Source organism: Rhinopithecus roxellana, chromosome 9, assembly GCF_007565055.1.
Source record: "Rhinopithecus roxellana isolate Shanxi Qingling chromosome 9, ASM756505v1, whole genome shotgun sequence".
Lineage (NCBI taxonomy): Eukaryota > Metazoa > Chordata > Mammalia > Primates > Cercopithecidae > Rhinopithecus > Rhinopithecus roxellana.
The window spans coordinates 9,618,515-9,641,178 of NC_044557.1; the positions used below are offsets into that span (position 1 = coordinate 9,618,515).

The 22,664-nt window shown below is 39.1% G+C and overlaps 1 protein-coding gene and 1 pseudogene across 2 annotated transcripts in view; one reads left to right on the plus strand and one right to left on the minus strand.

Moving 5' to 3' along the window:
• Positions 1–16,512, plus strand: part of TCEA1 (transcription elongation factor A1) — a 58,845-nt gene extending 42,333 nt beyond the window's left edge. The window contains exons 8-11 of one of the 2 annotated variants that reach the window (XM_030937675.1): positions 2,578–2,724; positions 6,111–6,169; positions 12,253–12,324; positions 14,950–16,512. In XM_030937675.1, coding sequence (XP_030793535.1) covers positions 2,578–2,724; positions 6,111–6,169; positions 12,253–12,283 — 237 coding nt within the window. In that variant the 3' untranslated portion in view covers positions 12,284–12,324; positions 14,950–16,512. The remainder of the gene's footprint in view (positions 1–2,577; positions 2,725–6,110; positions 6,170–12,252; positions 12,325–14,949) is intronic. The other variant, XM_010388003.2, reaches the window with a different exon arrangement.
• Positions 8,746–11,733, minus strand: LOC115899639 (annotated as a pseudogene).
• Positions 16,513–22,664: the final 6,152 nt, after the last annotated feature.

The window sequence follows — 22,664 nt, forward strand, 5'->3', positions numbered from 1 at the left end:
TGGGCATGGTGTGGCGCATTCCTGTAATCCCAGGTACTTCAGGAGGCTGAGTTGGGAGGATCACTTGAGGCTGAGAGGTGGAGGTTTCAGTAAGCTGAGTTTGCGCCACTACATTCCAGCGTGGGTGACAGAGTGAAACCCTGTCTCAAAAAAAAAAAAGTAAGTCAGAATTACTCCTGATCCATGAACTGCAGAATGAATGTTGTTGTTAGCAGGCATGAAAATAACATTAATCTCCTTGGATGTCTCCATCAGATCTGTTGGATGACTATGTATATTGATGACTACGTGCATTGTCAATGAGTAGGAATATTTTGAAAGAAATCTTTTTTCTGAGCAGTAAGTCTCAATAGGGGGGTTAGAATATTCAGTAAATCATGCTGTAAATACATGTGCTGTAATCCAGGCTTTGTAGTTTCATTTATAGAACACAGAGTAGATGTAGCATAATTCTTAAGGGCCCTAAGATTTTTAAAATGGTAAATGAGCATTGGCTTCAGCTTGAAGTCACCAGATGCCTTAGCCACTAACAAGAGAGTCATTCAAAGTCCTTTGAGGCATTGAAGCCAGGCATTGACTTCTCTTTAGCTGTGAAAGTCCTAGATGTCACCCTCTTCCAATATTCATCAACATTGACGATCTGTTGTTTAGAATAGCTACCTTCATCAATGATCTTAGCTAGATCTTTTGGATAACTTGCCACAGCTTCTCCATCAGCACTTGCTGCTTCACTTTGCATTTTGTACTGTGTTATGGAGATGGCTTCTTGCCTTAAACCTCATGAACCAGCTTCTGGTAGCCTCTTGACTTTTCTTCTGCAGCTTCCTCCTCTCTCTCAGCATTAAAGAGTTAAGGCCTTGTTCTGGATTAGGCTTTGGCTTAAGGGAATGTTGTGGCTGGTTTGGTCTTCTGTCTAGGCCACTAAAATGTTTTCATATCAGCAATAAGGCTATTTTGATCATTATCCATGTGTTCACTGGAGTAGCATTTTTAATTTCCTCCAAGAAATTTTCCTTTGCATTCACAACTTGGCTAACTGGTGTAAGAGGCCTAGCTTTTGGCTTATTCCAGCTTTCCACATGCCTTCCTCACTAAACGTAGTCTTATTTCTAGGTTTTGATTTAAAGCGAGAGACATGTTGACTCTTACTTGTCCTTGAATACTTAGAGGCCATTGTAGGGTTATTAATTGGCCTAATTTCAATAATGTTGTGTCTCAGGGAGTAGGGAGGCCCAAGGAGAGGAAGAGAGACGGGGAAAGAGTGGAGCAGTCAGAACACATACAACATTTGTCAAGTTTACTGTCTATGTGGTCAAAGTTAGTGGTGCCCCCAAAACAATGATAGTAACATGAGAAATTACTGATCACAGATCACCTAACAAATATAATAATAGTGAAAATGCTTGGAATATTGTGAGGATTACCAAAATGTTACACAGAGACATGGAGTGAGCACATGCTTTTGGAAAAATAGTGCCAATAGACTTGCTCAACACAGCATTGCTGCAGACCTTCAATTTGTAAAAAATGCAGTAACTGCAAAGTGCAATAAAATGAAGGACAATAGCGCAGAGCAAGATAAAGCAAAGTATGACTGTAGCTAGTAAAAACTGACACAAGAAGATGACCCTGGCATATTCTGTACATTTCTTGCCTCAAAACTGGAATCAGACATTGCTCCAGAGATCCCTGACTTCTTTTGGGTATGGGGTATAGGCAATGGTATTAGAGACTATAATCTGGTTACTAGAGGTACTCGTTGTAGGTTTACATTATTCATAGTATAATCACAACAGCTTCTTCCTGCCCACTGCACACACAAAACCATGTCACTGAGACTGCGCTATTGCGGTTAAGAAAGAGTTTTATTAACACAAGACTGGCCATGCAGGAGACGAAGTAATTACTCAAATTAGTCTCCCTGAAGACTGGGAGGTTAGGGTTTTATAAGGATAGTTTGATGGAGACTAGGGAATGACTAGGGAATGAGTGCTGCTGATTGGTTGGGGATGTAATCACTGGGATGTGGGAACTGGTCCTTCTGTACCTCTGGGTGAGGGGCCTGAGTTCTGGAGGGCTCAGTCTGAAAAACATCTCAAAAAACCAATCTCAGGTTCTACAATAATAATATTACCTGTAGGCTCTGAACGAGGAGGCATTGGTTTAAGGGAAGGACTGTTACCATCTTTGCATCAAAGTTAAACTATAAATTCCTCCCATGGTTAGCTTGGCCTGTGCCCAGGAAAGAGGGAAGACAGCCAGCCTGTGACACTAGAAGCCAGATGGAGTCAGTCATGTTCGATTTCTCTATCATAATCTTTGCAAAGGTGGTTTCAGTAGCCTTTAAACAGTACTTAAGTCCGATTTTCACATGTAAACTTTTAAGTATTTGAAGAAATTTTTAAAAGGAATTTAACTTTTACAAGCCCTGGAAGGAAAAATGTTAATTTAATGCTTTTAAAACTTTAAAGGTTGATAGGTGGTTTATTATTATGATTAGGCTAATTGATCAAAATATCATTCAGGATATATATAGAAGGTGTCTATAACTGAGTGGTATTGCCCCCTACCTAATAGGAAATGGCTAGTGATGAGCTGAAAGAGATGCGGAAAAACTTGACCAAAGAAGCCATCAGAGAGCATCAGATGGCCAAGACTGGTGGGACCCAGACTGATTTGTTCACATGTGGCAAATGTAAAAAGAAGAATTGCACTTACACACAGGTTTGTGATTGTTTATAGATTCTTATTTTTATATAAAAATGCTTGCAGCTCCTGTTTTAAAATAAATAGCCAAGATAATTGCCAGTATGGTAGTCCCTCACTTATCCATGGAGGGATATGTTCTAAGACCCCAGGTGGATGCCTGAAACCACAGATAGTACCTAACCCTATGTATACCATGTTTTTTCCTATACATATGTACTGATAGGTTTTATTTATAAATTAAGCCTAGGAAGAGATTAACGATAATAACTGTTAATCAAATTGAATAATTATAACAAGATACTGTTATGAAAGTAGTATGAGTGTAGTCTTTCTGTCTCTCACAGTGTCTTGCACTGTACTCACCCCTGTTCATTTGATGAGATGAGGCAAAGTGAATGATGTAGGCATTGTGACTTAAGTGTTAGGCTGCTATTCACCTTCTGATGATCCATCGGAAGAAGGCTCATCTGCTTCAGGTGGTCCTGCCTCATCGAGCCCTGATGATGTGGATGGCTAATGGGTAGGTAGCATTATAGTGACATACACTGGACAAAAGTCCAAGTGAGACAGAGTAGGATGGTACAGGCTCTCTTCATGCTACTCAGAACAACATGCAGTTTAAAACTGATGAGTTATTTATTTCTGGAATTTTTCATTTAATATTTTCAGACCACGGATAACTGAAACCGTGGAAAGCAAAACCATGGAAAGGGTAACTGGGGACTAGTTCAAGAGGAGATAAGATTTCTTTCTTAAGTATAAGAGTGATTTCTTTTAAAAACATTATTATTATTATTTTGGAGATGGGGTCTTGCTGTGTGGGCCAGGCTGATCCCAAATTTCCAGACTCAAGTGATCCTCTCACCTTGGCCTTCCAAAGTACTGGGAATACAGGCTTGAGCCTCTGTGCCTGGCCAGAATGCTTTCTTAATACTGATTCTAGTTAACTAAAACCAACTTGATATATCTGTACTGTCATGGAAATAGCTACTGTGAAAGCTGTGTCAAATAAAATTTATAAATTATAAGAATTAATAAAATGACCATGTTCTTTTTTAAAAGTTCATAAGCAGTTATATTAGTTACTAGGTAAATTGGCCATAATCCTTTTTATTTCGCAGGACTATATAAGGAAAGTTCTTCACTCTCCTCCACATGGCTTATGGGTACTTTAGACTTAACTGGCTTCTGGATAATTTGTTCCTTTTTTGTAATATTGATAACTTACATTTATGTCTGATATGACTAGCCTTTTTATTCTTCAACAGCTGAAAACTATGCTATAGTTATTTTGGTTGCATGTGCATATGAGAAAATTGTTTTTATCACTGTCTTAATTTCATTTGCCAAATAGGTTTTTGTGCTATATCATCTGCTGTAAGCTCAAGATTGTCTTCTTAAGGGAGATAATATTTAGAAAATCTACTGTTTCAGACAATAGATTTGGGGAATTGATTTTTTTCACTGATAGAACATTAAGCACTTTAAAAATAACATCACTAAACTCTAAATGGGCCTTAAAACAAATTTTGTCGGTAGTTATTTTTGTGGTTAAAAATGCAAAAGGTACAAAAGGTTATGAGTAGAAGATTCCCTTCCCACTTTTGCCTGTGGCCACCTTGTTCTCCCTCCCTGGAAGTAAAGCAAGGTTACTAGTTTGTTGTGAAACTTGTGGCCACCTTGTTCTCCCTCCTTGGAAGTAAAGCAAGGTTACTAGTTCGTTGTGAAACTTTCTAGGTATTTTATGCGTATACATGCAAATATTTTTGTTTTCCTTTTTCTTTTTTTTTTTTGAGACGAAGTCTCCCTCTATTGCCCAGGCTGGAGTGCAGTGGGGCCATCTCTGCTCACTGCAAACTCCACCTCCTGGGTTCGCGCCATTCTCCTGTCTCAGCCTCCCAAGTAGCTGGGAATACAGGCGCCCACCACAACGCCCGGCTAATTTTTTTGTATTTTTAGTAGAGACGGGGTTTCACCATGTTAGCCAGGATGGTCTCGATCTCCTGACCTTGTGGTCCGCCCGCCTCAGCCTCCCAAAGTGCTGGGATTAGAGGCTTGAGCCACCGCGCCCGGCCTGTTTTCCTTTTTCTAAACACATATGGTAGAATGTTATATGAGCTTCTGCCTCTTTTCTACTATGTATAGACATGTAGTCTCCATTTTCAGATATACTTCATTTAACCAGTCCGAAGTCCTTTACCTGTTTGAAGTCTCATTAAGTCACAGTTGTGTATTTCCATGTTTCATTTTGTAGCAGTTTTACTACTGATTGTTACTAAAATGCATCAGCACTGATAAACGTGGTCTCAGAAAATTCTGAGTTTGAATTGCTCTATTTTTTTTAGTCAGGTAGAAATATCTTAGCAATAAAAATTGTACCCTAAAAATGCCACGTATTAGAAAGTATTAAGTATAAATAGAAAGTTATTTAAAAGTTAAAGCTTCTTTAAAATGTAAAAAGTAGAAGTGATATACTTACGTAATCAAGTTATAAATAGCTAAGACAAAAAACGTAAATACCAACTTTGTTTCTTTTAGCAGAAAGAACCCAGCCTAAAGTTGAAGCCAGTATGATTTTCTTAAAATCACAAAGTGTTCTCTTCAGATAGAGAACTCTCAAAGTTCTCATGGAAATAACAGATGTAAAAGAACTAAGTGTAACTCTTGATTACTGTGTACCCAAGAGGAGATTAAAATTTTTCCCAGAGAGCAAAAGATTCCTCATGTCCACTTTTGGGGCCCTGGATATCAGAATTAAGTATATGTAAAGTATAGCAGGAGTTTTCAAACCATTTTCATCTGAAGACCTTAAGTGAGCAGAACGCAGCTGTTCTGAGGATAGTGCTGCTTTGTCTTCCTTTGGGCCTTTGAGTTGGAAGGCATGTTAATAGTTTACTGGTGTCATGAACCTTTCATCTTTGAAGTGATAAACTGGGATTTTATCATCTCATATGGAATTTCAATAAACCTTATTCTAAATGCAGCATTGTTAGTATTTAGGTTCTTGCCACAACTTAAACTTAAGAATAACATTTAACTTTAATAATGCTTTGTCATCTTCATTCAGAGAAATAACCTTTCTGTTTTTGAGACCTTTGGTTCTGGTAATTCTCTTCAGTTTAGAACTTCAGAAATTTATAATCTTGTATAGATTAAGTTTTTAAAAAATCATATTAGCTTTTTTTCTTGCTGAGTTCTCTTTTTAAGTTTAAACAAAAGTAGTTGTGGTAGAATATATATACATATAAAACCTAAAATTTCCCATCTTAACCAGTTAAGTGTACTGTTCAGTAGTAGAGCATTCACAGTGCTGTACATCCAGTCTCCAGAACGCTTTTCCTCTTGCAAAAGTGAAACTCTTTACCCATTAAACAGTAACTCCCTATTCCCCTCTCCCCCAGCCCAGCAACCACCATTCTGTTCTCTGTCTCTCAGAATTTGACTATACCAAGTACTTCATGTAAGTAGAATCATAGAATGTTTGTCTTATTGTGACTGGCCTATTTCACTTAGCATAATATCTGCAAGATTTATCTGTGTTGTGGTATATGTCAGACTTTCCCTACTTTTTACGGCTGAATAATATTCCACTGTATGTTCATACCACATTTTGCATTTTTTCTATGTATAGTTGGAATTAAATACTGTAAAAACTATTTTATGCTCTTCTTTTAACTTAGCTACCATAATGTAAGCATTTTCCTTTTTTTTTAATTTTTTTTTTATTTTTTATTTTTTATTTTTTTTTGGAGACAGAGTCTTGCTCTGTCACCCAGGCTGAAGTGCAGTGGCTGCGATCTCGGCTCACTGCAAGCCCGCCTCCCGGGGTCACGCCATTCTCCTGCCTCAGCCTCCTGAGTAGCTGGGACTACAGGCGCCCGCCTCCGCGTCCGGCTAATTTTTTGTATTTTTAGTAGAGACGGGGTTTCACCGTGGTCTTGATCTCCTGACCTTGTGGTCCGCCTGCCTCAGTCTCCGAAAGTGCTGGGATTACAGGCGTGAGCCACTGTGCCCGGCTGCATTTTCCTCTTTTAAAAATTTTTTCAGATAATAGTTTATTTGAGATGTACAAAGTGAAATAAATCAATGCTATACAAAAATTAATAAAAATATTTTGCTCTTTTATTTACAAATTAATTTCATAAACTATACTTAACATGATAAAAAGTTCTTGACTTCCATCCTTTATGGCTAAAAAAAAATTATTATTATTATTTTATTTTATTTTATTTTTTGAGATGGAGTCTTGCTCTGTCACCCAGGTTGGAGTGTGGTGGCAAGATCTCGGCTCACTGCAAGCCCCGCCTCCCGGGTTCACACCATTCTCCTGCCTCAGCCTCCCAAGTAGCTGGGACTACAGGCGCCTGCCATAACACCTGGCTAATTTTTTGCATTTTTTGTAGAGACAGGGTTTCACCATGTTAGCCAGGATGGTGTCGATCTCCTGAGCTCGTCATCCACCCGCCTTGGCCTCCCAAAGAGCTGGGATTACAGGCGTAAGCCACCGCGCCGGCTGCATTTTCCTCTTTTTAAAAAATTTTCCAGATAATAGTTTATTTGAGATGTATAAAATGAAATAAATCAATGCTATACAAAAATTAATAAAAATATTTTGCTCTTTTATTTACAAATTAATTTCATAAACTATACTTAATATGATAAAAAGTTCTTGACTTCCATCCTTTATGGCTAAAAAAATAAATTATTATTATTATTTTATTTTTTGAGACAGAGTCTTGCTCTGTCACCCAGGTTGGAGTGTGGTGGCGCGATCTTGGCTCACTGCAAGCTCCGCCTCCCAGGTTCACACCATTCTCCTGCCTCAGCCTCCCAAGTAGCTGGGACTATAGGTGCCTGCCACCACACCTGGCTAATTTTTTACATTTTTTGTAGAGACAGGGTTTCACCGTGTTACCCAGGATGGTCTCGATCTCATGAACTCGTGATCCACCTGCCTCGGCCTCCCAAAGTGCTGGGATTACAGGCGTGAGCCACTGCGCCCAGCCAGCGAAAAATAAATTATTTTAATAGCTATTTAAATCTGCCTCCTGCTCTCAGAGAAGTTAATGTATTATATATATATATATATTTCAAATTATCCCTAACCTTTAAACAAACTTAATTAAGGGTAGATACTGCTCTATTTTCACATAGAATTGTAAACAGCCTTTTAAAACGCTGGAGTAGGCTGGGCGCGGTGGCTCAAGTCTGGAATTCCAACACTTTGGGAGGCTGAGGCTGGCGGATCACCTGAGGTCAGGAGCTTGAGACCAGCCTGGCCAACATGGTGAAACCCCCGTCTCTACTAAAAATACAAAAAATTAGGCAGGCGTGTTGGCACATGCCTGTAATCCCAGCTACTTAGGAGGCTGAGGCAGGAGAATTGCTTGAACCCAGGAAGTGGAGATGTAGTGAGCCAAGATCATGCCATTGCCCTCCAGCCTGGGTGACAAGAATGAAACTCCATCCTCCCCGCCCCCGCTCTCCCCCCAAAAAAGCAAAAGCTAGAGTAACTTTCCACTAGTTAGAATTGAACTTCATAAAATGTAAACATTTTATAAACCCTACAGTTCAGGTAATTTGATTTAATTATGACTGATCTGTAGGAATATACAATACAAATTTGTCAGTCATCCACAATTAAGAACAACTATTTATGAAGAAAAATTTTACTATGTTCAGAATAAGATTTTATTCATATTATTGAAGGTAGCTTTGTTTCCAATAAATGCTTCTCCTACTCTTTCTGTATATTTTAGGAGTTGTTTTCAATTCAAAAAGAAATAACATCTAGTTATTTGACTTTTTTTTTTCTTGCTTGAAACTGCTCTGTTTTGGTTTTTATACATTTAATAAACATTGACAAGGCAGGATCAGTGGACTTCACTGCAACCTCTGCCTCCCTGATTCAAATGATTCTCCTGCCTCAGCGTCCCGAGTAGCTGAGATTACAGGTGCCCACCACCATGCCCGACTAATTTTCTTGTATTTTCAGTAGAGACGGGGTTTCATCATGTTGGCCAGGCTGGTCTCAAACTCCTGACCTCAGGTGATCTACTCACCTTGGCCTCCTAAAGTGCTGGGATTATAGGCGTGAGCCACCGTGCGCAGCCCTCTTTTTTCTTTATTGCCTGAGTTCTTGTTTTTTCCGTTCTCTTTGCTGGGCTTTCTCCTCAAGGACTTTTTCCATAGCTTTTGTTTTCTTGAAATTAGGATCTGAGGGATGCAAATTGAACACGTGGGAAGTGTACATTGCCTGAAACCATGCATTGCTAACATTTACCTCAAAGTCATCCTCTAATAATTTCTTTTTTTTTCATGAGCTGCTTTTTCTTCTTTTTGCTGAGGTTCTGGTGCTCCACAATCTTGTAATTGAAGCGTTTCTTACTTTCCTCCTCCTCATCCAATGAAGAAAGCCATTTCAGCCTTTTGTCTTTCTATTTTAGTTTCTTCTTCTGGAGATGTGCCGTCTTTTGCAGATTTTATCCACTTGTTTCTTTATACCTATTTTTTTAAACTTCTTTATTAGCAAAGTACCACTCATTCATATCAGCATCAGAGGGAAGTTAATTTTCACTTGCCTCTTCAACAAGAGTCTTCTTTTTCTTTCTGTCTTTTTTTCTCTTTCTTCTTCTCTAAAAATTGTTCCTAAGGCATCAGTTTATCCTTTCTTTCCAATTTGTTCTTGACCATCTCTTTGCACTTTCTTTAAGACCTGGAACCCACTTCATTTCCATTTCCATATCATTTTCTTTGTCTTTTCTTTTTTCTTGAATAACCTGCAGGAGTTGCCTATATTTAGTGATTTGTTTTTCATCATCCTTCTGACTTTTCTTTATTTTCCCATCTTCTTCTGCATTGACTTGGTCATCACCTTGTAGCTCCTCTTCTATCTCCTCTTCATTTTTGCTAGAGGAAGCTAAGTAGTCTTGAAAATCCATGTCCAAAAGCTCTTCCTTTTTAAACTTCCTATTGAATGTTGTAATTCTTTCATGATCAGTCTCATCCCAAGTGATTTCCACCATTGATGTTCCCATTGCAGCAGATGTGATATATTTTGCTTTATATGCTGTTAAATACACCTCTGAGTCTGTGTCCTTGGGCTTATCATCAAAAGTAGTATCATCTGGTATAAACCTTAGATCTGTGAAAGAATAACTACTTTCGAATTCCAGTCCACCACAATCCTCATAAATTTTACTGGCTGTTTCAGGAGAATCACAGTCTACCACTGCATAATAGTACTTCAGTCATTTGAGAATTAATAATCTCTCATTTTTTCTCTAGAGGTCCAGACCTTTTCTGGGGCATCTTCAGAAACACTTAATAGCTCTACTGGTCCTCAAACTTGCTCTTCCTTCACCCTCTCCTTTCCAAACTCTGAAGAATGTATTTTTACAGGAAATATAACACCTCCTTTGGGTTTAAATCAATTGAACAGAGCCAGCAAATCTTTTGCCTTTAATCTATCCAAGTCCATGTTGCAAACTGCTAATTGATGTGTAATGTCATCAGCATGAGGAGCAGGTTTATCTGATTCTCTCCAAGCATGCCCAAAACTAGATTCTTCTGGAAACACATCTGCCGTATCATCTTCATTTGCAGAACTAGTTTTTGTATTTCCTTTACCCCTTGCAAGATTAGGGCTGCTGTCACTTTCATCATCATCCTCACGATTCTCATCATCCTCCTCTTCATCTTCATCATCACCACTTCCATTATCATCATCACCTGAAGCTCTCCCAACAGTTGTAATTTCATTTTTAGATTCCTCATCACTTCCTGTTTTACTAACACTTTCTAAATCTTCCTTCAAAGCATCTTTGTCAAGCATTTTACTGTCTGTTGAGTTTTCATAACCATCACTGCCGCTTGTTGTGGCACTGATGAACCACTGGTTGCATTTATCTTCTTGTCTTAGAACACTTGATCTTGGGAGAGTTCACAGCAGAGGTGCCTGAGTCTAATGTCCTCCATTTTTCTTTGAAAGAAGAGTCGATAGTATGTTGAATAATGTTTTTTTCCTCTTTTGTACTTTTTTGTGTAAATTTTTTGCTGTCCTTCTTTGGACTTATGTTGGAAGCTATCTTAGATTTACATGGTTTTCATTTTTTAAATTATTTCAGAATTATCTATATCAGTTTTATTTTCAGAATCCTTTTGATTAGCTTTCTTGGTTTCTTTCTTTTTCTCAACTAGATTTTTTTGAATCTATTGCTTTTCTAGTCTGCGGTTTTTTCTTCTATATTTTCTTTTGATTCATTGCTTGCTGTCTTCATCATAAAGATTGGAATCAGAATCTGAAAGGTCATAAAAATGTTTCAAGTCGTCTGTAGTGCTGTGGTTAATGTGGTATCCTCTTATCCATAGCATAGTTCAACTTGAACTTTTTTTTTTTGAAATGGAATCTCGCTCTGTTGCTAGGCTGGAGTGCAGTGGTGTGACCTCGGCTCACTACAGCCTCTGCCTCACGGGTTCAAGTTATTCTCCTGCCTCAGCCTCCCGAGTAGCTGTGTAATCAGGTGCCCACCACCACACCCGGCTAATTTTTGTATTTTTAGTGGAGACGGGGTTTCAACATGTTGGCCAGGCTGGTCTGGAACTCCTGACCTCAAGTGATCCACCTGCCTCAGCCTCCCAAAGTGCTGGAATTATAGGCGTGAGCCATCACGCCTGGCCAATTTTGACTTTGTGATTCTTTTCTGGCATTTCCTAAAATCTCAGGTCCTTTGCTATGTGCTCAAACTGCTGGTCACTGATTATTTCTTGTTTGGTGCCATTTTTAACTTTTAATCTTGCTAAACAAATGCTTGAAGAAACCAAACACATCTGGAGTTCTCTCCCTCTTGTTTTAAAAAAAAAAAAAAAAAAAAAACCTTTGTAAGCATCTTACTGGCTGTGTAATATTTCATCAGATGGATATACTCTTACTTTATGTCATTACTTCCCTGTTGGATATTTGTTTTTAGTGTTGTGCTGTTGTAAAATTATACTCTTTAAACATCCTTTGTATTTTTGTGTTTTTAATTGCCATCTTAGAAATAGATTAGATATCAAGTTTCTAGGTTATAGAGAATGCTGCCTAACTTTTAGAAAGGTTGTTGCAGTTGTATTTGTCAGACTGAGATATTCTTAATTTTTGCATCTTGTTAATTTGTAAGAGAATATTGACATATGTTTAAATTTATTCATTTCTGTGCTGCTTACTGATGAAATTGTTTTTGAGATCAAATAACTTACTGATGAATTTTAAATATTTATTAGCTATTTATTAAAAAAATAAGGTGTGACTTTAGAGGATTTTCCCACTTATCTAGCATATATTAAACAGGAAAGACAAAGAAGGACTTAGGAAAATGAAGTTTGGAAATGTGTGCTTTGTTGACATTATTTAGCTTATTTAAACTTGTTTCAGACTTCTATTCATTTTATTGTGGTACCATTATATTTATTAAATATTATATATATTTATGTATAACATTATTTGGGTTGGGTTTTTTTTATAGTACTGCAAAAGGTACATGTAATTTAATTTTGCTGCAGGTACAAACCCGTAGTGCTGATGAACCAATGACAACATTTGTTGTCTGTAATGAATGTGGAAATCGATGGAAGGTATGGACCCTCTTGGATTTATATTATACTCACTTACAATAGAATGATTTCTTCTGGTCTTTTCATAGGTCTGCCTAGATATCTAAATATATACAGATATGCTCACACTATCCAGTACTCTTGTAGTCCCTGACTACTTGTAATGGAATATACTATCTTGTTACCCTACTAGAAATAAAAGAGTATTAACTTGACCTTACCACCTTTATTTGTTTTGGTACAGGAAATGGGGAGTGAATCTTAACTGCTCAATTATTATATCACCATCCTATTTATACTATATTCATTAAGTAGTTTTGACTCTTGTACTTCAGAAAATCTCTGTGTTTATTACTTATTTTAATAGATTTTGATTTTGGAAAAATTTTTTTCCCTTGTTGAAATCAGACCCAATGATTTCAGTGTTTATTTTAGAAATTACAGATGAGCACTGCTGTCATTTTGTACACTTTTCACTAAGCCTTCATATTGCCTGTGTGCTCTTGAAATTAGTCCCACACAGGCAAGTTTATATTATTTAAATGATTCATTCTTGAGTGATTTTGTGAAACAAAAGCATAAAATTTAAATTTGGGAGCAGAAATACACATCGGTACTAAAAACATTTTAATTATTATAGATGGGGATGTTAAGGGTGTGAGTTTGGGAGGCTTATGTAGTAGGAATTTAGTCTTTGGAATCATGCAAACTGATTTTGAACTCCCTTGCCACTTCCCATTACTGAACTGTATTGTTCTTATGTATTAAATGTAAATACTACCCACATTTCGGATTGTGATCAAGAGTAGAGATAATATGTTTGATGTTTGTTGGTGTTCTAAAAATGCTGGCTATTTTTATTAGTTTTTCTGAAGTTTGTACAAGTTTGTTTTTTTTTTTCATTTATAGTTACATAGATTTTTCAGTTTAATGCTCATTTTGAATTATTCACTTAGCTTAAAGCATTTTCTAAAAATCAGAAGTGAACTAGAAGCCCTTTGGGCCAGAGTCCCAAACCATATTGAGGATATCCATTTGGCTTCTTCAACTCCACTTTAAGGGGTTGGGGCCAGTACCTATTTTATTTATTCATTAATTTTTTTGAGACAGCGCCTCACTCTGTTGCCCAGGCTGGAGTGCAGTGGCGCTATCTCAGCTCACTCATTCCTTCACCTCCCAGGTTCAAGCGATTCTCCTGCCTCAGCCTCCCAAGTAGCTGGGATCACAGGAACGTGCCACCACGCCGAGCTAATTTTTGTATTTTTGGTAGAGACAGAGTTTCCTCATGTTGGCCAGGCTGCTCTTGAACTCCTGACTTCAGGTGATCTGCCTGCCTTGGCCTCCTAAAGTGCTGGGATTACAGGTGTGAGCCACCATGCCCGGCCAGTACCCTTATTAGGTACAAAGATTTAGTTCTGAGCTGGAAATATTACTGCTATTGAAAGTATCTTCGGCTGGGCGCGGTGGCTCAAGCCTGTAGTCCCAGCACTTTGGGAGGCCGAGACGGGCGGATCACGAGGTCAGGAGATCGAGACCATCCTGGCTAACACGGTGAAACCCCGTCTCTACTAAAAATACAAAAAACTAGCCGGGCGAGGTGGTGGGCGCCTGTAGTCCCAGCTACTCAGGAGGCTGAGGCAGGAGAATGGCGTAAACCCAGGAAGCGGGGCTTGCAGTGAGCTGAGATCCAGCCACTGCACTCCAGCCTGGGTGGCAGAGCCAGACTCTATCTCAAAAAAAAAAAAAAAAAAAAAAAAAAAGTATCTTCATGGTTTGGAACAGTATTTCCTACCCATCTCAGGTTGCAGAAGTTGTCATTGGTCTAGGAGAGGGACATTCACCTTTTTCAATCCTGTTGAGCAAATTTGGCCTGTTCTCTTGGATTTGTTTTGCATGATGGATCTTTTTTTTTTTTTTTTTTTTTTTTTTTTGAGACGGAGTCTTGTTCTGTTTCCAGGCTAGAGTGCAGTGGCGTGATCTCAGCTCACTGCAACCTCCGCCTCCCGGGTTCAAGAGATTCCCCTGCCTCAGCCTCCCGAATAGCTGGGACTACAGGCGCGCGCCGCCATGCCCGGCTAATTTTTTGTGTTTTAGTAGAGACGGGGTTTCACCATGTTGGCCAGGATGGTCTTGATCTCCTGACCTCATGATCTGCCCACCTCGGCCTCCCAAAGTGCTGGGATTACAGGTGTGAGCCACTGTGCCTGGCTGATGGATCATTTTTATTATGGTGATGAAGTGTGCAATGCAGTTTGTTTTGAATACATGCAGTTTGTGACACAAGTTTTGACATAGTACTTAATTGAATTTAAGAAAGTTCAATTTAGGATAGAAAGCTGATGCCTAGGGTGGCATATTTTAGAAGTTCAAGTTTGGAATTTTTTTTTTTACCTTAAAAACATAAAGAGGTATTTAATAAAAATGCTGAAATTGTTTTATACAAGTTCTTTAGTTATATGTTCCTAGTAGTTCTAAGTTGGGAAAGTCAGGCACTTAAGGTAGGTGATTATTATGTGTGAAAAATACAGCATCTTTTTCAAAAATGCATCCTTTTTAAAAGCAGGGTCAGGTGTATGCTGTATTAAATGGGGAATGAACCTTATTGGTATTTAAAGGTCTCACAAAATATTTTTTCTTTTTTGACAGTTCTGTTGAGTTGGAAGAATTGGCAAAATATCTGGACCATTAAGAAAACGGATTTTGTAATTAGCTTTAAACTAGGCCAAGCAACTAGTTTTCCTGTAAATCAGATTTTTAAAGCAACTTGGGTTAGACTTTGTTTTTGACCTAACATCCCTTCCTTTAAATGCCTTCTGTAGTTTCAGATCAGTAGGGAGACCATATAATAATTATATGGTATCTGTTTCAAAACGTATTTTTTCCGTTTTTATAAGTAAGTTGATATCACTTAAATTTTTGGCAATATTTTTTCTTTCTTAACGGAAAATATACGTTAACTTTTTTCTTTTACACTGTGAAACATACACAGTAGAAATTCTGTTATTCTCTGTTATTAATACATAAATGAAAATACTTTTTTTTTCATATTGGCATGTAGCTGCAAATATTAAAGGAGGAGAAAAGGTAATATAATTTTAGGTTTACCAAATATGGTGTGTATTCAAATAATACTTGACCAGCTTATCTAAAATGTACATAATTTTGAGGTAGCTTATGAATTTGATTTTAATTATTATGTTCACAAGCTTGGAATATTAGATATTATTTTGCATCTGTAACTAACCGTGATCATCATTTCTTGTAATTTCTTGTACATGTTATTACTTGTTCTTAATAGATTTTTGGAAACAAGACTTTATTGAGATCAGTTTGGTTTTCCTATTAATTTACCTGTTTGACTTTATAATGTCAAAATGTTTAGTTTTGCAGAAGAAAACTGTTGTAGTTTAGAAGGCTTTTCATAAATCCCCTCATAGGCAAAGATGAAAACTTCCCACTATTTTTTTCCCCTCTTAGGAAGACATACTGGAAAGAAAATGTTTAGCATCTTAGTGTAGTATAGCTATTGTAAACAGTTCATTACTAGATTTTGATTCGGAAATCTATACTGACCAAGGATTAATCTTAAGGATTGTATAAATCATTAAAGCTGTGGTCTTTTCATGTGGAGATTGATAGAAAATATTTTTGTCCCACGTCTTATTTGCTGACTTTTTCTGTCAATGAGTGAGATTGTTGAACAAACTGAATATATGGGCTATAGCAAGTAGCTTTACAGTACAGATCTTACAATTAAGTTTTACTTTTTGTTAAAGTGTGTACCATTTTTTCGTTTGGAGTAAGACAAAAATTGTTTTCACATAGGTTCCCTAGGGTACACTTGCTCTAGCATACTTTAAAGCCCACTGTTGCAAAGTCTACATTTTATGCTGAATCTGCATTCTGTCAGGCACACATAGAAAGACCTCAGTACGTGCTTTGCACTCTCCTTTGGTCCCTTTTTCCAATTTCTTATTGCATATCATTTTGTTGTAATACAGAAAGCAGCATTTTTAAATGTCCTAGTTAAGAATTGGCCCACCGGTACCAACTCAACCTCTATTTTGTCAGTTCATAGTTGAAGATTTTATTTTATTTCAAAAATAAAGTACATTTTTGAAATAATGAGTTTCAGAATAAAATAATCTCACTTTTAAGTGATCCATTTTAAAATTTGTAATTCAATAAAGTTTTTTTGTTGTTAAACATGTATCACATTTTGTCATTTTATTTAGACATTGAAGCTTGCTTTACCTTTTGTTTAACCACATACCTGCTCTCCCTTCAACTACTAAGGTATTTCTAAAGTACAGTTTTAATTAAGTGAAGCCTGGTCTTCAGTAAAAACTAGTATTCAGCAGCACTACAGAGCATGTTGTCTTTCTTATCTTTTCCTGGACCTCTGGTGATGGATGGAATGGCAGGTTCTGAGTAAATATGTGAGCATGTCCCATGTGTATACTTAATTTAATGTGAGAGACCAAATAGTGAGTCTTGCTATTGGAAAATACTGGACTTTATTTTATTTACTTATTTTTTTGAGATGGAGTCTTGTTCTGTTGCCCAGGCTGGAGTGCAATGGCGCAATCTCAGCTCACTGCAACCTATGCCTCCCAGGTTCAAGCGATTCTCCTGCCTCAGCCTCCCGAGTAGCTAGGATTACAGGCGCCCACCACCATGCCCAGCTAATTTTTGCATTTTTTAGTAGAAACGGGGTTTCACCATGTTGGTCAGGCTGGTCTCGAACTCCTGACCTCAGGTGATCCAGCCCCCTCGGCCTCCCAAAGTGCTGGGATTACAGGCATGAGCCACCATGCCCGGCCCAATACTAGACATTTGTAAAATAATTGGAAGTAAATATTAAGGGTAATATTTTATGATATTTACTTTCAGGGCAAAGTAACTGTTAAATGAACATGCAAAGGAATTAGACAAATATAGTGGCAGATAATGAAGAACCATCCTGGGGAAAGCAGAAAATAACAATCTTGGTTTTCTAGCTTACCTGGGTGATGACGAGCATTGGTTTATAAATTTTGCTAAGCCGTGGCAAAAATTCAGAAATATTTATATTCACCCAATCATCTAAACCTATATATAATCTTACAAATGGCAAATATTTTAAGTATTAAGAAGACAGCAAAAGAAATAACAGGCTGTGCTTTGAATTTTTATAGCTACATAGTGGTTGTCCTTGTGGGTCAAATTGTAATTTGTGGATTTGAATTGACTTTATTTCTTTTTTCTCTGTTATTTTTTGGAGACAGGGTCTCACTCATTGACCCTGACAAGTGCAGTGGCACAATCTGCTCACTGCAACCTCCACCTCCTGGGCTTAAGTGATCCTCCCATTTAGTACCCATTTAGTTGTATTTAGTTATAGAAAATTAGCCATTCGAAAGGAATTGTATATCCCACTGGGAAACATGATGGGGATAATCACTGAATTACTAGTGAAAGCCACATATGAGGCCGGGCATGGTGACTCACGCCTGTAATCCCAACACTTTAGGAGGCTGAGGTAGGTGGATCACCTTAGGTCAGGAGTTTGAGACCAGCCTGACCAACATGGTGAAACCCTGTCTCTACTAAAAATACAAAATTAGCTGGGCACGGTGGTGCATGCCTGTAATCCCAGCTATTCGGGAGGCTGAGGCAGGAGAATTGCTTGAATCTGGGAGGCGGAGGTTGCAGTCAGCCAAGATCGTGCCACTGCACTCCAGCGTGGGCAACAAGAGCAAAACTCTGTCTCAAAAAAGGTCACATATGAAAAACAAAGGACCAACCTTAAGGATACTGCTTCACGGGAAATAGGACAGAGTTACAGAGTTTGACAGAGTTACAAATTCCTCGGAAGTAATGGAAGAATTATGTTGAACAATGTTTAAGTTGAAGTCAATAAAAAGTAATAGTGAAGTATTACTATTTCACTCTGTTTTAGACTCTACAACATAGATGTGTAGAAAAGGTGCATATGCCACTCAGACCTTCATGACTGTTCCTGAAAACTTGGTTTCTGCTGTCCCTTACCTGCTCCCTCTAAAGTTCCATTCTACCCAGCGAACTCCTATCATTTCTGTAAGATTTACCTCCTCCAAGAAACCTGACCTCCTAAGTCATGCCTACATCCTGTGTTTGGGGGCCATTTTTCAATGTTGCAGGAATATTCTGCACAATATGGAAAGTGGAAAAAACAGCTGAGTGGAAAAAACAGCTTATAATCATGGCTATATTCGATAATCAACAGCTATTACTTAGTAGAGGTGGAGTTAAGTTCTTGTGGAAAATATGTTCACTGCTGTGTCTCTAGCATCCAGAAGAATGCCTGTCATATAGTAGGTGCTCATGAAATGGTTTTTCTTGGATATGTCTTTGTCAGTGTGTTACATGATGTTCTTGACTGTTCAAGAGCTAAGATATAAAGAAAAAAAGAATGTTCCATGGGTTGGGGACCTGCAGAGGTAGAGTGGATAACTACTGGTTGGTCATGTTTTAGACTCCAACTTTATTTTTATTTTTATTTTTATTTTTTTGAGATGGAGTTTTGCTCTTGTTGCCCAGGCTGGAGTGCAGTGGCGCGATCTTGGCCCACTACAACCTCCACCTCCCAGGTTCAAGTAGTTCTCCTGCCTCAGCCTCCCGAGTAGTTGGGATTACAGGCATGTGCCTCCACGCCCAGCTAATTTTGTATTTTTAGTAGAGACGGGGTTTCTCCATGTTGGACAGGCTGGTCTTGAACTCTCAACCTCAGGTGATCCACCCGCCTCAGCCTACCAAAGTGCTGGGATTACAGGCCTGAGCTACCATGCCCGGCCTAGACTCCAACTTTAAAATAAGGAATGTAAGGAGTTAAGAGTATTGGGAGATCCCTTTTGGTGCTTTATTTCTGCAAAGTGATGCAACAGTTTCAGTGTACTCTTGTACTTGTTTATCCTGTACTCTTGTACTTGTTTATCCAGCTGGAGGATGGAAATTGAAAGCACAAGGAGCTATCTCAGGTGACTTACCTTGGTCTGATTCCTCTCCCTGGATGCTATATAAAGATAGCTTATTTTTATTTTTCCCCTTAATGGCCATGATTTCAAAGAGACACATTTCATATGTGCTATCCCATACAGTCTGGTGAAATTGGTCCAAGTGTTTTTATAATTGGATGACTGAACTACTTTGAAATAAACGTTATTTGTGTGATAATGCCAATGTGAAATTATAGCAGGTATTAAAAAAGCACAAATTGAGAGCATTGAGAGCACTGGAGTTTGGACTGTGATAGCTATAGCTTCTGTCTCAGCATTACTGAACTCATTAATGAACTCAGCATTAGTTCCCAAATACTTTCCTAATTTATTTAGGGGCAGTTTTGCCCCTTCTCCTCTCTACATGACTGCGGCGGGTCTCATTCACAGTGTCCCCCCTACCCCATGACCATCCTTGAGATTCCCATATGAACAGTGACAGCTAAGTCAGCTTGAGCTGCGTTTGGGGCTCCCTGCAGCTTTTTGCCTACTACATGTAGAGATCCTTTGTGTATCATGAAGCTGAGGGGAGCTGAGAGATGGAGAGAGTCCTGATAGTATCAGAGGTCTGGATCCAGCCATGTGGAAGCTAGAACTACTGTAGACTTCCTGTTTATGAAGGGAAAACATTTTCCTTTTTGTTTTTTTTTTTTTTTTTTTTTTTTTTTTTTTTTTTTTTTGAGGCGGAGTCTCGCTCTGTCGCCCAGGCTGGAGTGCAGTGGCGCGATCTCGGCTCACTGCAAGCTCCGCCTCCCGGGTTCACGCCATTCTCCTGCCTCAGCCTCCTGAGTAGCTGGGACTACAGGCGCCCGCCACCGCGCCCGGCTAATTTTTTTTGTATTTTTAGTAGAGACGGGGTTTCACCATGGTCTCGATCTCCTGACCTTGTGATCCGCCCGCCTCGGCCTCCCAAAGTGCTGGGATTACAGGCGTGAGCCACCGCGCCCGGCCTCCTTTTTGTTTAAGCTAGTTTGAAACAGGTTGCTGTCACAAGCAAGTGAAAAAAAATCTTAAATTATTTTGGGTGAATATTTGAGTTAAATAAAAGAGCTGATACAAAACATCAAAAGCTGTGAGAATACTGCTAAGATTTCCAGTTAACCTGCAGAAGCAAAAGAGATCTGGGGGAGTGTTAAGGTTATAGGTTAATATCAGGCTGACTTATCTTAATATTTTGCTGATCTGTCCATCTTTTTCAATTTTTTAATTAAGAACAGGTAACATGAGATCTACCTACTTAACAAATTTTTATATTTATAAGCACAATGTTGTACAGCAGATCTCTAGCACTTACCTTATATAACTGAAACTTTATACCCATTGAACAGCACCTCCCTACTTCCCCTCTCGCCAGCCCCTGGCAACCACCATTCTACTCTCTGCTTCTATGAGTTTAGCTATTTTATGCAGTATTTGTCTTTCACTTAGCACAATGTCCTCAAGATTCGTCCATTATCCTGATTCATCCATTCTGTCACATATGGCAGGATTTCCTTATTTTTATGGCTAATATTTCATTGTATATACACACACACACACACACACACACACACACACACACACACACATATCGCTTTTTTTTGAGACGGGAGTCTCAACTTATAATGACTTAGATGATAAATAAATATTGTGCAGAATATTCCTGCAACATTGAAAAACGGCCCCCAAAACAGGATGTAGGCATGACTTAGGAGGTCAGGTTTCTTGGAGGAGGTAAATCTTACAGAAATGATAGGAGTTCGCTGGGTAGAATGGAACTTTAGAGGGAGCAGGTAAGGGACAGCAGAAACCAAGTTTTCAGGAACAGTCATGAAGGTCTGAGTGGCATATGCACCTTTTCTACACATCTATGTTGTAGAGTCTAAAACAGAAATGAGGCTGGCTAGGGAGGCAGTAGCCTGACTGCAGAGAGCCTTGCTTATTATGCTGGGCCAAGAACTTGGTATTTGACTCCAGGCAATCAGGAACTACTGAAAGATGTTAAGGAGTGGAAGGATGGTGACAAACAAATTTTTGTGAGAATGACCACCCTGTAGCCATTTGAAAGATGGATTTGAATGGACTGAGACTAGAAGCAGGAGACCGGGAAGCTCTTTTGGCAATGATGCAGATAAGAGATGATGGGGGTCAGAGGAAAGAAAGAGACAGGTAAGAAATAGGAGGTAAAATTGGCAAGGCTGGGTGATTATGTGTGGGAAGAGAAAGGGAGGGAAGTCACAGTTAACACTGGATAAGAACTTAGGTGACTGGCTGGGTCACTGGGCTGCAGGCAGGGCCAGGCTTGGGGTGTGGAGGCAGTGGGGTCATGAGTCACAACCAAGCACTGGTGTGTTCCACCCTCTGTGGGATACACCAGTGGAGATGGCCAGCTGGGAGCTGATTCTCAAGTTCAGGAGAAAGTCTTGACTGGATCCCAGTTTGGTAGCCATCAGTAGGTTGGTAGGTATTTTAAACAAGGGGATATGAGGACCAAGGGAGAATATACAGATTGGCAAGAAAAGGAAACCCAAGTCCATGCCTTAGGGGCCCCCCACATTTAATGGCCAGGTAATAACAGCAGTGATTAATGTGTAGTAAGTGCTTACTGTATTGTACACAGAGTGGCTTTAATCCTCAGCAACACCAGGGATTAGCACCATTATTATGCTCAATTTCACTGATGAGGAAGCAGACCCAGAAAGCCTGAGTTCCCACTGCCACATGGTCAGTAGGGGAGTCTGAGAATCTGATTCCAGAACCCAAGCCCTTAGCTGCTGTGCTCTTCTGCCTGGGAAGGAAACGAAGAAGAGAGAGAATATGGAGAACTGGGAGAGCACCTCAGAAGCTGAGGGAAGTGCTGTTTCAAGGAAGGAGTCATCCATGATATCAGGAGCTGAGCAGCCCACTGAGAAGGCTGGGAAAACTGCGCTGTAGACTTGGCGGGGAGAGGCCTCCTTGGAGCAGTTGAGGGCACTGGAGCAGCTCAAGGTGAGAAAGGGGAGATGATGAAATGGAGACAGCAAGTGTGGGCTATTGTGAAAGATCTGTTGAGAAAGGGGGCGACAAGAGGCAGCCCTTACAGTGGAACACAGGTTTGTTTTTAACGGGAAATCGAGCATGCTTACGGTGTGGGAAATAGCCAAGGTGAACTCAGTGATACAGGAGGGTGGGGAGAAATTGCTGGAACAAAGCTCTATGTAAGAGTCTTTGTTTACCACTGTTCACCACTGCCCCTCAAGACACTCTCATGCATTTGCTGCCATATTTCCATATTCCCCGACTTGCTTCTTACCTGTATTGACAAGATGAATCCTAAATCTCCTTTGAGGCTCTCAGTTCTGTCTATCCTTGCAATGATTTACCCTC